At 50.1% G+C, this 13,164-nt stretch overlaps 2 protein-coding genes across 2 annotated transcripts; both read left to right on the forward strand.

Annotated features, from left to right (window-relative positions):
• Nucleotides 1-1,297: 1,297 nt before the first annotated feature.
• On the forward strand, nt 1,298-6,705 carry SDR39U1 (short chain dehydrogenase/reductase family 39U member 1; the record flags this gene model as incomplete). Its single annotated transcript, XM_084222099.1, has 6 exons — nt 1,298-1,328; nt 1,762-1,868; nt 2,184-2,266; nt 3,263-3,384; nt 4,380-4,523; nt 4,738-6,705. 6 exons carry the CDS (start codon nt 1,298-1,300, stop codon nt 5,151-5,153), a joined length of 903 nt encoding a protein of 300 aa, XP_084078225.1. The 3' UTR covers nt 5,154-6,705.
• A 3,676-nt stretch (nt 6,706-10,381) lies between these two features.
• LOC311163253 (olfactory receptor 4D9-like) lies at nt 10,382-11,371 on the forward strand (the record flags this gene model as incomplete). Its single annotated transcript, XM_084222023.1, has 1 exon — nt 10,382-11,371. One exon carries the CDS (start codon nt 10,382-10,384, stop codon nt 11,369-11,371), a length of 990 nt encoding a protein of 329 aa, XP_084078149.1.
• Between the last annotated feature and the right edge of the window lie 1,793 nt (nt 11,372-13,164).

Genomic DNA, 13,164 nt, shown 5'->3' on the forward strand with positions numbered 1-13,164 from the left:
AGACACCGCTCCTGGAAGTGCTCAGAGAGAGACAGGACACAGCACTTGGTGCCAGGATTCAGCTCATGGTGGGGTTCAGTCAAACACAACAATCCTGCAGGTCTTTCCCAACCTTGATGGCTCTGTGACTGAGTGACAGACGGACTGGGGGAACGAGGATGGATGGATGGATGGATGGATGGATGGATGGATGGATGGATGGATGGATGGATGATGGATGGATGATGGATGGATGGATGGATAGATGGATGGAACCATGGATGGATGGATGGACGGATGGATGATGGATGGATGGATGGATGGATGGATGATGGATGGATGGATGGATGGATGATGGAGGGATGGATGGATGGGTGGACAGACAGTGCAATGGCTATGGCTGTATGTGCAGACAAGGATAGATCATTAGGTGACTAAGCTGGACAGGTAGTTAGAAATATCTCTGGCGTTTGTTCCTGCTCCAGAAGAGCCACCAATGTGTAGAGATCTCGCCTACAGGCTGCTGTCACCCTCTGTTCCTCACAGGACACAGGTAAAAGGAGCTGACAACACAGGCAACTCTGCGTGAAGCAAAGGCTGCTCCAGCTGCCTGCAGGTGGAGGCTTTGTCTCCAATGTGTGTTTCATGGCATCGCAGAAGAGACATTTCAAGCCCAGAGGCAGAATCACATCCTTGAAAGAATTTCTTTTCCCATGACCCCAAGGAGACACGCAAGCAGGTGTCAGAAGGGAGACTCAGGGTCAACGAGAACAGCCCCTGCCTAATTCCCAACTGCACCATTCTTGGTTTTCTATCAGCAATGTTAAAAACACTTCACAGAATAACAGAATCCCCTCAGCCCCGGGCCGCTCCCCGAGTGTCCCCTCAGTCCCAGGCGGTCCCGAGTGTCCCCTGGGCCCCGAGCCGTTCCCCGAGTGTCCCCTCAGCCCCGGGCCGCTCCCCGCGTGTCCCCTCATCCCCAGGCCGCTCCCCGCGTGTCCCCTCATCCCCAGGCCGCTCCCCGCGTGTCCCCTCAGCCCCGGGCCGCTCCCCGCGTGTCCCCTCATCCCCAGGCGGACCCCGAGTGTCCCCTCAGCCCCGGGCCGCTCCCCGAGTGTCCCCTCGGCCCCAGGCGGACCCCGAGTGTCCCCTCATCCCCAGGCCGCTCCCCGAGTGTCCCCTCAGCCCCGGGCCGCTCCCCCCGTCCCCAGCCCGGTTCCGGCCCGGTTCGCCGCCCGTGGCTCTTTCAGGGCCTCCGCGCCGCTGGGGGGCGCCGTGCGCGGCGGGGGGCGCACGCGCGGTGGGCGCTGCTCGGCGCATGCGCGGCGCGGCGATGCGGGTGGTGGTGGGTGAGTGCAGGGCCCGGAGAGCGGGACCGTGAGGGAGCGGAGCGTGAGAGAGTGGGAGCCCGAGGGAGCGGGGCCGTGAGGGAGCGGGAACCCGAGTGAGCGGGAGCCCGAGGGAGCGGGAACCTGAGGGAGCGGGAGCCCGAGGGAGCGGGGCCGTGAGGGAGTGGCGGTCTGGGGGTGCAGGTCCCGTGAGGGAGCGGGAGTGTTGAGCGGAACGGAGTTCCGGAGAAGGGCCAGGCGGGCCTGGATTGCGGGTGTTGCCCGCTGGGTTGCCGCCAGGCTGCCGCTTCCCCCCCGGGTTTGGGGGCTGTCCGTGAGCGCGGGCGGTGCTGCTGGGCCTGCGGTGATGCACCCCAGGCACGGGCTGCCTCTGCTGCCGGGCGGTGATGGCCCAGGGGCACAGCCGTGACAGTCTGCCTGTTTGTCCCCCCAGGTGGTGGGACAGGCTTCGTGGGCAGAGCCCTGACCCAGCTGCTGCGGAGCCGAGGGCACCAAGTGACCCATGTGTCGCGAAGAGGGGGCAAGGATCGGATCAGCTGGGTATGAGATGAGAACGGTCACAGCTGGGGTAATGTGACAGGGCTGCATGCCCTGGCTTTCCATGGCATGGAGGGACACTGCCAGGGGAGGTCTGGCTCTTCTGGATGTCCTTTTGCTGGGTGCTCCATGGGTCACAGTCATTGGAATGGGTACTGCTGTAGCTCTAAGAAGTAAAACCTTCTCCATTTGTGCTTGTCTCTGCAAATGTCAGGAAGAACCTGGTTGAAGTTCTTGGGAGCCTGCTCTGCTTATTTGCAGGGAAGGCTTGAGCAGAGGGGAGGCCTGATGTGTGATGTCTCTGTCACTCCTGCCTAGGAGGAGCTGTCCCGCTCTGGGCTGCCCCTGTGTGAAGCTGTGGTCAACTTGGCTGGAGAAAATGTCCTCAACCCTTTCCGCAGGTAACTTGATGTTCCATAGTGCTCTTGGGACAAGGTGAAGGCAAGACAGGCCTGTGTTGTCAGGGAATGTGGAAAGGGAGGAAACAACATGACCAGGAAGCTTTTGAGTTAACCAGCTGCTGAGATTTGCACCCTCAAGTACCCAGAACATTTCTGTGTGCCTGGTAGGTTCTGAGAGATCTTTGGAAGAAAGGTTCCCTCCTGCATCTACACTGGAGGCCAGAAACATTAGTTCCACATTTCCAAAGGACATTGGGTGGCATGCCTACATCCAGAATTTGACTTCTGGGAGGAACACCAGCTTTGGTGTCTAGATCCTTTGCTGACTTTGTCTGAAGGCACTCCAAACCCCACAGTCTTGTAAGGGAAGAGCCACCATCTCCCAAAGTTCCCCTGCCTTTGTGCTGGAAGATAACCTGTCCTCCCTTTGCTCAGGGGTGAGGGCAGTTCTGTGACTTCTCCTTGATGCCTTGTGAAGGCTGCTCTAGCACAGACACTTGACAGAGCTAAAGGATAAAGTTTATTAGGAGGGCTCAATGGATCCACCTTGGGCAGCACAAGAGCCCAGCCAGGGCTGCACCCACGATGAACCAAAATGCCCCACTGGTCACAGGGTCTCACATTTTATAACTTTTGGTCCATTTGCATATTGGAGTTAATTGTCTGATTACAGCTCCAGCCCCTGCAGTCCCACCCTGCTTGTTTCTCTCTTCAGCCCACATTGTTTGTGCTCTTGGGCTGAGATTTGGATCAGTTGTCCTTGGTCCCCAGCTAGAGAAGGAATTGTTTTGTCTCCCTGCTCTGTGCACAGAGCTCACCATCCCCTCATGAGAACCCAGACCCACCCACTAAAGCAGCACAGACCCTGAAAATAGAAAAGCTGAAACCTGAGGGATCACCCTGTGCTTGTGAGCTGGTGTTGGCTGGCCCCCCTTGGTGGCAGGGTTCCCTGGGGTGTCCTGTGAGCTGTCTGATCCCTGGCTCTCCCTTTCCCAGGTGGAGTGATGCCTTCTGCAAGGAGGTCATCAGCAGCCGGGTGGAGACCACGAAGACCTTGGCCAAAGCCATTGCTGCTGCTGAGCAGCCTCCCCGTGCCTGGGTCCTCGTCACTGGCGTAGGTATTGGTTGGGCCTGGCCAAGACAGCACTCATGCTGACCTGGAGAGGCCTTCCCTGCAGACAGTTCCTCAGGAGCACCTGTCTTGCCTTGAAATGTCAGCTTTATTGTCATCACTGTCACTGTGTTTAGGCAAACCTTGATAAGCTTTTAGTGCTGCTGGAGAGGAATTTGGGTCCCTGTGCTTTGTCTAGGGCAGAAGTTCTTCTGTGTTTTCCTGTGAAAGCCTTTAGGCATCCTGTAGAATCAGTTTGTGTCAGTAAGGCCTCAGCTGAAGCCTTCTGCATAATCTCCAGCTTCCTGCTTGCTGCAGTCTTTAAAGCTGAGCTTTATCTTTAAAGCAGTGGTTTATCCAGGAACCTTCCAGCCAGCTCAGTGTGTTGCTTGCAGCCCTGTTTGGGTTTTGGGGCTGCCTGAGTGTTAGTGCATCCTGCTGAACCTGTAGAGCACATTGGTAGTTCAAAACCTTGTCAGCATTGCCATCAGAGACCCTGTGCTGTTCCTGTGAGGATGTCCCTGCTGGAGTGATCAAGCTCAGAATGGTCTGGGTTGGAAGGGACCTTAAAGCCCGTCCAGTGCCACCTCCTGCCATGGCAGGGTCACCTTCCGCTATCACAGGGTGCTCCAGGCCCTGTCAGCCTGGCCTTGGACACTGCCAGGGGTCCAGGGGCAGCCACAGCTGCTCTGGGCACCCTGGGCACCCACACAGGGTAGATTTCCTTCCTAAATAGCCAGTCTAAACTGACTTTCAGTTTGAAGCAATTCCCCCTTGTCCTGGCACTCCAGGCCCTTGTAGTGTCTCCAGTTTTCTCGGAGGCTCCCTTCAGGTACTGGAAGGTTGCAGTTAGGTCTCTTCCAGGCTGAACAATCCCAGTTCTCTCAGCCCTTCCTCACAGGAGTTCTGGGCTCCTGGAGGCAGAGAAGATGGTCTGATGGGGGAAGGGGGGGCTTGGTGTGATCATTCAGCCCTGACCCCCTTTCTGCTGTCACCCTGCAGGTTTTTACCGCCCCAGCCCCACGGCTGAGTACACTGAAGACAGTCCAGGAGGGGATTTTGACTTCTTCTCACGCCTGGTGAGCTCGTGGGAGGCTGCAGCTCTCATCCCTGGGAGCCAAACTCGTGGTGTTGTGGTGAGATCAGGTGCGGTGGGGCATCGTGCCTGTTAATGGTGATTGCTTTACTGCTGGGGCAAGAGTGGGAAGAGCTGGGTAAAGGGCAGCAGTTCCTCTCTCTCTCCTTGTTGGGGGGCTGTTCCAGGCCAGCCCTCTAGGGATTCTCCTGCTTGTAGGTGTGGGTGTGAAGGGGTTTTGCCCTCTGGGCAGGGGCGCCTGGTGTCACTCTGTTGTCCCCACAGGCGTAGTGCTGGGTCGAGATGGCGGTGCGATCTCTCAGATGCTCTTGCCTTTCCGTCTGGGACTTGGAGGCCCCATGGGCTCTGGACTGCAGCCCTTCCCGTGGATCCACATCCAGGACCTGGCTGGGATTGTGTGTCACGCCCTGGAGAAGGAGTCTGTGCACGGCATCCTCAACGGCGTGTCCCCCTCCTCCGCTGGCACCTCCAATGGCACCTTTGCGCAGGAGCTGGCGGCGGCGCTGGGCCGGCCGGCGCTGCTGCCGGTGCCCGCCTGGGCCGTGCGGGCTGTCTTTGGGGCTGAGCGGGCGGCCATGCTGCTGGAGGGACAGAGGGTGCTGCCCCAACGCACCCTGCAGAGCGGCTACCGCTTCATCTTCCCTGAGCTGCCCGCAGCTCTCAAGGACATTGTGGCTTAAGGCTGGGCTGGGCTGGGCTGGGCCCTGTTTGTGTGAGCTCACATGCCTTCCCGTCACAGAGGGGAGCCCTGCCCCTTGATGCTTCCCTGTCCATGTACAGAAGGGATGGGCAATCCTTTCCCCATTATCTCACTGTGTGCATCCCCAGTTTAGGAATCATCCCTCTTACTGCCACCCAAATCTTAACATCACCTGCATTTGGGGAAGGGCAGGAGCCCCTCACACGACTGTGGCTGGAATTGCCCATCTTCCCTTTGCATGGGGTGTGTGTGACCTGCTGGCAAAGCAGCTGGGGGTGTCATGTCTTCTCCCCTGAGAGATGTGGCAGCAGGAAACAGGTCCTAATGCTGTTGTAATTCTCTGTGGTACTGGAAGTCGCCCTTCCCGTTTTTCCCCATGATGACAGGCAAAGCAGAAGAGCTAAAGTCTCTTTCTTGGTCTTGGTGGTTGTGGGAGAAGATGCATCTTAGGGTGCTGAATGCAAATTCCTTGGAGACTCTGCCCTCTCTTCTTGTGGCTGGTACCAAGTTGATGTCTCAGTGCCTCCAGCTGAGTCTAATCCACAGTTATACCCTTCCAGGGTTCCATACCCCTTGTGCTGTGGCAGGGGTGAGGGAGAATGCTGCTTTGCCAGCCTGTAGAGGAAAGGGTGACAATCAGACTGGGGCCCCTGGACTGCTTTGCCTTGGCTGAGTGCCCATCTAAGCTTGAGCTCAGGAAAGCTGGGTGGTACCTCACTGTGTGAGCTTCAGTCACAGCTTTAGTCCAAAGGAGCATTTCAGCTGTTGCCTTCCTTGTGCTTCCCTCAGACCAGGGTGGTTTTCTTTTCTTGATCCCATGAGGTGGTGCTTGTGTTCAGGGTGTTCCCCCTGGCTGGGCACTGAGGATATCCAAGCTGCCTGGTCTTCCTAGGGAAGCAGTACCTCTTCCCTTGAGAAGCAGATTGCAATTCCATTATCTCACAGTGGTAGAAAATGTATCCATGTGCTTCCCTTGACCCACTTCCATATCCCAAAGTGGTTTGCAGGGTGTGAAGTCCACAGAGCAGTGAAGTTTATTATAGCAGTACTTCTGGGGAAATACTCCTAGTGTGATATAAGCTGGGGCTAGAAAATTCTATTAAAAGGCACTTCAGGCAGATAAAAACCTCCCCTTTGCCATCCAGAACAGCAGCAGTCCACTCATTTCTGGTTTATGCCATGCTGTAGTCAGAGTAGCTGAAGGATCAGTCTTGGTGAAGTCTAGAAGCCCCACTCTCCTGTCTCTGCTCAGTACATACTGGAGACACCTGTGTGACATCTGTGAGCAGGCTGATCTGGAGCTTTGGTCTCCTGGCAGAGCTGAGTGATCTGCACTGCTGCCTTGCTTTGGGGTTAGCTCTGGGCTGGCTGCTAACTTGCAACACTGTATTAAAGACAGCAAGGCTTAATTCAGAGTTTTCTGTACCAGTCGTAGTTCTGCACCACTTGTATTGTTAATCTGCTTTACACATTCTTTCACTAATTGTAAGACACTGATTCCCTAATTAAAGTTGGTATTTCCCTTCCTTGTACCCCTTGATTTCCCCTGAACCATGGACTTCAGGAAAGCCTTTGACTCCATTTTCCACAGTGCTCTCCTGGCCTGGATGGGCACATTCCCTCCACTGGGTACAAACCAGTCTGGGCAGCTGGGTGCCAAGTGTGCTGGGAAAGGGTTAAACCCAGCTGGTGGCCCTTCACAACTGGTGTTCCCAGGGCTCAGTACTGGGACCAGTCCTTTTCAGTGTCTTTCATCACTGATCTGGATGGGGGCTGTGGTGTTGTGAGGGTCCCCAGGACAAGGTGAGAGATGAGAATTGACTCCATGTTCTCAGAAGGCTGATTTATTATTTTTTGATATTATAGTAAAAGAAAATTATGTACTAAAACTATACTAAAGAAAGAGAAAGGAGACATCAGAAGGCTGGACAAGAATGAATAATAAAAACTTGTGACTGACCAGAGTCCTGACACAGCTGGACTGGGATTGGCCATTAATTACATACAATTCAAATGCTGGGTAAACAATTCTCCAAATCACATTGCAGAGGAGCAAAACCTGGAGAAGCTGAGGCTTCTCATCTTGCCAGGAGAAGAAATCCTGATGAATGAATTTTTCACAAAACATCACAGTGACAGGGGGTTGAGTGCACTCTGAGTCAGCTGGCAGACAGCAGCGTGGATGGTGGTTGTGGGAGGGTGGGGAGGCTCCTCTGGGCCAAGTGCAGGGCCCTGCACCTGTGTCACAACACGGCCATGCAGTGCTCCAGGCTCGGGGAAGAGGGCCTGGAAAGCTGCAAGGACCTGGGCATGCTGGCTGACAGGGGCTCAGAGTGAGCTCAGTGTGCCCAGGCAGGCCAGGGGCACCTGGCACCATGGACACGTGGGCACACAGCACAGAACAGAGATCCCTCACCCAGCCAGGAAATCCTGACTGCACTGAGCAGGAGCAGGGCATGGCCAGACAAGTGTGGTTCCTCCCCTAAACATCCCTAGTAAACCTTGAACCATCTGAGATGCTTTTCCCTCTCCATTCCATGATGCTCCTGTATCTCCTGGGCACCAACTCTGCCTCAGGCTGTGAGCTGCCCCCAGAGCTGTTCCCACTGACCCACTGGAGCAGGTCCCACACCCAGCCAGGGGCTGCTGGATCTCCTGGCACAGCCCTTGGAGGAGGTGGATCAGTGTCCATTTCTCTGGCTGGGTTTCTCTCTGGTTTCCCTACCTGCTGGTGGGCATCTGTGCCCCTTTGTGTACGTGTAGACCGAGTTTTTATTGTATAACCAGAAAAACTCACTTTGTAAAGGAGCAGAGAAGTGTTTTAATCACTGCCCTGAAGGCTTTACTGATAGAACAGTCCTGTAGCAATGACTGTACTTTTTTATTTCAAAGCACAGTTGAGCTCCAGGGCAGCAAGTTGTGAGAGTTACAATTTGAGAGTCTGTGGTTGGGTGAGTTATAATCTGCCTTTTTTCATCTTGCAAAGGGGAGGAGTGACTACACTGCCATGAAAATTCCCATTTTAGTTCTGCTCCAATTATCACAAGGTTCCTTCATCTGCACGTGTCCTGATCCACATGACATGAAGCACTACAAAAACTTTTTAATTAGCCCCATGGTGACAAAATCTAGTTTTGCTAATTGTATTATTGTTATTCTTTTTTGAATGACCAGAAGTGCAAGGTGATTTGGGATTTTGCTTCCTTTTTGAATCCCATCATTTCCCTTAACAAAAGTATCATGAATCCTGTAAGGGAAGGTTGTTGGAGTCTTCTGTTGGAGGTAGGTTTGCAATCATCTCCTCTGAGCAGAGCTGTGCTGTTTTATCTTGTACCTAGAGAATGATATCTTGTAGCTTGTGTGAACTTGGATCACAGAAACAGGAGTTTGCTGAAGGTATTTGCTCTTTTTGCCAAAAATACTGGAAGGATGAATAATTCCCCATGCTGCCAGTGGCAATGATTATTCTGTGAAAGAGAAAATGACCTGAAAATGCTTGTTTATCACTTTTAATATAAAATCTTACTTAAAAGAGTCATCTTCAGAGACACTCCATGTGTTGGGAGAGGTCTGAGGGAAGGCAGGCATGAGTCATACCTCTCTCACCATTTCTGTATTTCAGGTTTTTGCAGGAGCTCAATCTTACTTTTATGTTAGGGAGATTACTGAGGCAAAAGAGAAAGGTTGGATTAGAGCTGAAAGCAAATTGCTTTTTCTCTTCTGCAAACTTCTGTGAAAATACTATTTTTTAATGGGAAATGAGAACAAAGAATCCACAGTATTAACTGTGGACTGTTAGAAAATGTGATTTCCTACCAAAAGTAGCTTTCCTTTTTGGATCTGTAGAAAAAAGTCTGCAATTTTCAAGCAAAAATAAGATTAAGTATACAAGGATTTAAAATGGAATTATTCAGCAGCCTTCCAGTACCAGGAAGTGGCTACAAGAGAAATAGAGAGGGACTTTACACAAACTGATGTGGTGATAGGAGTTGAGGACAGCAAAATGGGGAAAGGAGTCAGCACACTGGATGGCAGGGCTGGCATTTGTAGGGACAGTTTGGAGAAACAGGTTGGCATGAACGTTGTAAAGTCTGACATAGGTAAATATGTCATCTTACATCTGGGACAGGACAAGCCTGTGCAATCTGCAGGGGCCAGAGGCCAGGAAGCAGATTTGTAGGTAATTGTCATAGTTGAGATGGACTCAGGACAAAGCAACACTCCATTTTCAGAAGGCTTCAACCCAAATTTATTATAACATGCATGCTTTTTATACATTCTTACAAAACTCATCAGTTTACACTTTACTCACTACTCAGACAAACACAGTGCTCATTGGAATAGGCAGTTCAGGTTTCTCTTATTTATCCTTCCTTCTTTCTTGGTTTCTCTGCCAATGACCTTAATAAGAAATTTTTTCAGGGGTAAACATGGATCCTCTGATCAAACTTCTCTCTGGCTCACAGAATTCACTGCAAAACCTCTTCCACAGGTAATGACCCTGGCAGACAAACAGCTGAATAGGAGAAGGGAATGTGTTCCTCTGTCAGAGGGGTCTGCTCTGTCTTCAGCTCTGCCAGCAGAGGTCTGGCCAGCGAGTGTGGGGAAATGATCCCAGCCCTGCTGAGTGCAGGGAAATGATCCCAGCCCTGCTGAGTGCAGGGAAATGATCCCAGCCCTGCTCAGTGCAGGACTGGGTCAAGACCACAGCACTCCAGGACAAGGACAGTCATACATACACTGGACTGGCTTCCTTGGAGGGTCTCCAAATTAATCACTGGGCTGGATCACATGACATTCAAGGAGAGGCTGAGAGAGCTGGGTTTGCTCACCCATACAGAAGAGAAGGCTGAGGGGAAACCTGATATCTGTGTAAAACTAGCTGATGAGATGAGGATACAGAGGAGATAGAGCCTTCCTGGAGGTGTACAACAATAAGATGAAAGGCAACAGACACGAACTGGAACATCCTGAGTTCTCACTAAATGCAAGGGAATTTGGTTTGGTTTTTTTTGTTTTGGTTTGGTTTTTCCCTATAAAACTGGTTACATACTTGAACAGTCCACAGAGTTTGTGAGACTTGATGACTTCCAGAAATCCCTCCTGGATTATTCATAAATGATTTTATGATTTTGTGTTTTAATAATTCTTTAGTCCTACATACATTTACAGTCATCTTTGTTGCTCTTGTTTGTGCAGGGATAAAGAATGGAATCAAAGAATAACACCACCACTGTGACAGAATTTGTCCTGCTGGGCCTGACACAGAGCCACAAGCTGCAGTATTGTCTCTTTGTGATCTTCCTTCTCATCTATGTTCTAACCTGGCTGCTGAACCTCACCATCATGGCCACTGTGGCTGTGGACCACCAGCTCCACACCCCCATGTACTTTCTCCTGGCCAACCTCGCTTTCCTTGACGTCAGCGATTCCTCAGTCAACACTCCCAAACTCCTGTCAGGCCTCCTCACCCAGCACAAAGTCATCTCCTTCAACCAGTGTTTCCTCCAGATGTTTTTCTTCCATTTCATTGCAGGTGCCTTGGCGTTTCTGCTGCTGGCCATGACGGTGGATCGCTACGTGGCCATCTGCGAGCCCCTGCGCTACCTGGCCATCATGAGCTGGGGCACCTGCACGGGGCTGGTGGCAGCTGCATGGCTGGGGGGATTCCTGCATTCTGTTACACAAACTGGCCTTCTCCTCCAGCTGCCATTCTGTGGCCCAAATGTACTGGACAATTTCTACTGTGACGTCCCTCAGGTCATCAAACTGGCCTGCACTGACCCTCGCAGGGCTGAGCTGCAGATGGTGTTTAACAGTGGAGTGATCCTCATCAGCCTTTTTGTCATCTTGATTCTTTCTTACATTTTCATCTTGCTGAAGATAAGGATGAGCATCACAGAAGGGAAGGGCAAAGCTCTGTCTACCTGTGGAACACAGATTACTGTTGTGAGTTTAACATTCGTCCCCTGCATCCTCACCTACGCCCAGCCTTACAAGAAATCCCCTGGGGACAAGGTGGTCTCTGTTGTTTTCACTGTGGTCACTCCAATGCTAAACCAAATGATCTACACACTCAGAAACACTGAGATGAAAAAGGCCATCAGGAGAACACTGGGGAAAATATTTCTGTCAGCAGGAAAGCAGAAACCAGAGTGGACTGTAGATGCAAAGGCATCAAAACTGGAGTTGCCATGACAAAACTGATATTCCTGATAAAGTCATAAAGTGATACTGTTCATCACTGATATTCCTGTATAGAAGAATGTGGGGTGCCCCCAACTCTGGGAATGATTGGGGTCTGACTCTCTTGATTCAGAATGTTGAACAATTGCTTTATTAAACTATACTATATTACATTAGATAAAGTTTTCTTTGTCTCTTCAGTGTGTTGGTTGTTTCTGGCTCCAGGGGTGATAATTATAGAATTGTGGCATCAGCTGTGGCTCTGGAGTGCTAACTCAGGTGCCTTAGTTAAAGCTCTAAGGTGCTTTAATTTATTTGTAGTTATTTATTGTATTTATTATTTCTTGTAACTTACATAATTCTGAACCATGTGGCCTCTAGAAGCCATTGTCTAGAATTCTCCAGATCATTTATTAGTTCAAAAATTCAATAAATCAAGCAATTCTCTCTCTATTCTTTCTTTTTCTTTCTTTCTCTCTTTCTTTCTTTTTCTTTTTTTCTCTCTCCCTTCCATTCTATACAAAGATACATGTATATTAATAACCTCCTTGTAATGCAAATAAAAAATTAAACTCAACACTGACCTTTAATGCCATAAGCTGAATTAAAGAAGCACATTCCAGCAATCCTAAAACTTCATTATGTGGTTCTAAAGGGAAGAATCAACTACTGCACCAGCAGCACACAATTAATGACTGATTTAGCTGTTTTCTTGGAGCTTCCTTCAGGAGATCAAGTGCACCCCTGACAGGAGGTGGTTCACAGAACCATAAACTGTGGTTGCACGTTGAGCTCAGCAGCCCATATCAAGACAGACATTTAAATCAGTACCAATTTTTGCCAGAAAAAGGGAATTAATTAGTTATTAAATACCCCTTCACACAGACTTCTGAAAATAATTAATAGAAAGAAATTAAAATGTTAAAAGATATGATTTTTTAAAATGCATTCTTCCATAAAAGTGCCAGAATCAACAGTTCACATATTGGGGATGGGGAGATAAATCCAGGCACAAACTTCTGCCCTGGTCTATTTGTGAAGTTGTGATCCACTGAATGGCAAAATTTAACCAGAATTTCCCTTTCTTATAGAGGAGACAGGATGGTGTGAGTGTGAGCTCAGCTCTAGCACAACCCATGGCTGTTTCTTAGGGACCAAAATCAGGGATCCTTGCTGGAGGTGAAATTCTGATTTACACCAGCTAAAAACCTGCCTTGTTTGCCACCACCTCAGCTTCTGTCTGGGGACTCCTTTGTGCACATGTGGGAACAGGAATTCAGGAAAAACAGAAAGTTGCTGATAGGGTTTGGTGGGAGGGAACTGCAGCAGGAATAAAAAAGGTTTATTCCAAATGGATGAGTAATTTTGGATGTCTCATTCTCCTTGCACCAGAGTCTGAAACATCTTTAAAAGAGGCAAATTAAAAGCAATAACCATTTGGAATGCAATGCCCCTTAAAGTGATTAACACTACTGTTATTACACTAGAGTGATTAAACATTTTTTTAAGAAATGATTTTTTCAGTATTATCTTTTTGAATAATAAAACAAGAAAAAAATTCTCTGTTTTTTCAGAGGTAAAAGTAGATCAACTCCCAGAAGCAAAGTCTGTAGAAATGTAAATGAAGTTTCATTAACTCTTTCTCCAGTGTTCCAATTATGAAAAAAAAAAGTTTCAACAATACAGAGACAAGTTAAGTTCCCTAGAGGAGTCTAAGCAAACAAGATTGCCAAATGCAATTAACACTCTGTCATTAACTCCTTGCTGTGAAGTTTCTGAAGTCAGGCAGACTTCATCCTGAGGTG

The sequence above is a fragment of the Fringilla coelebs genome (assembly GCF_963513975.1).
Source record: "Fringilla coelebs genome assembly, chromosome: 27".
Taxonomy (NCBI): Eukaryota; Metazoa; Chordata; class Aves; order Passeriformes; family Fringillidae; genus Fringilla; species Fringilla coelebs.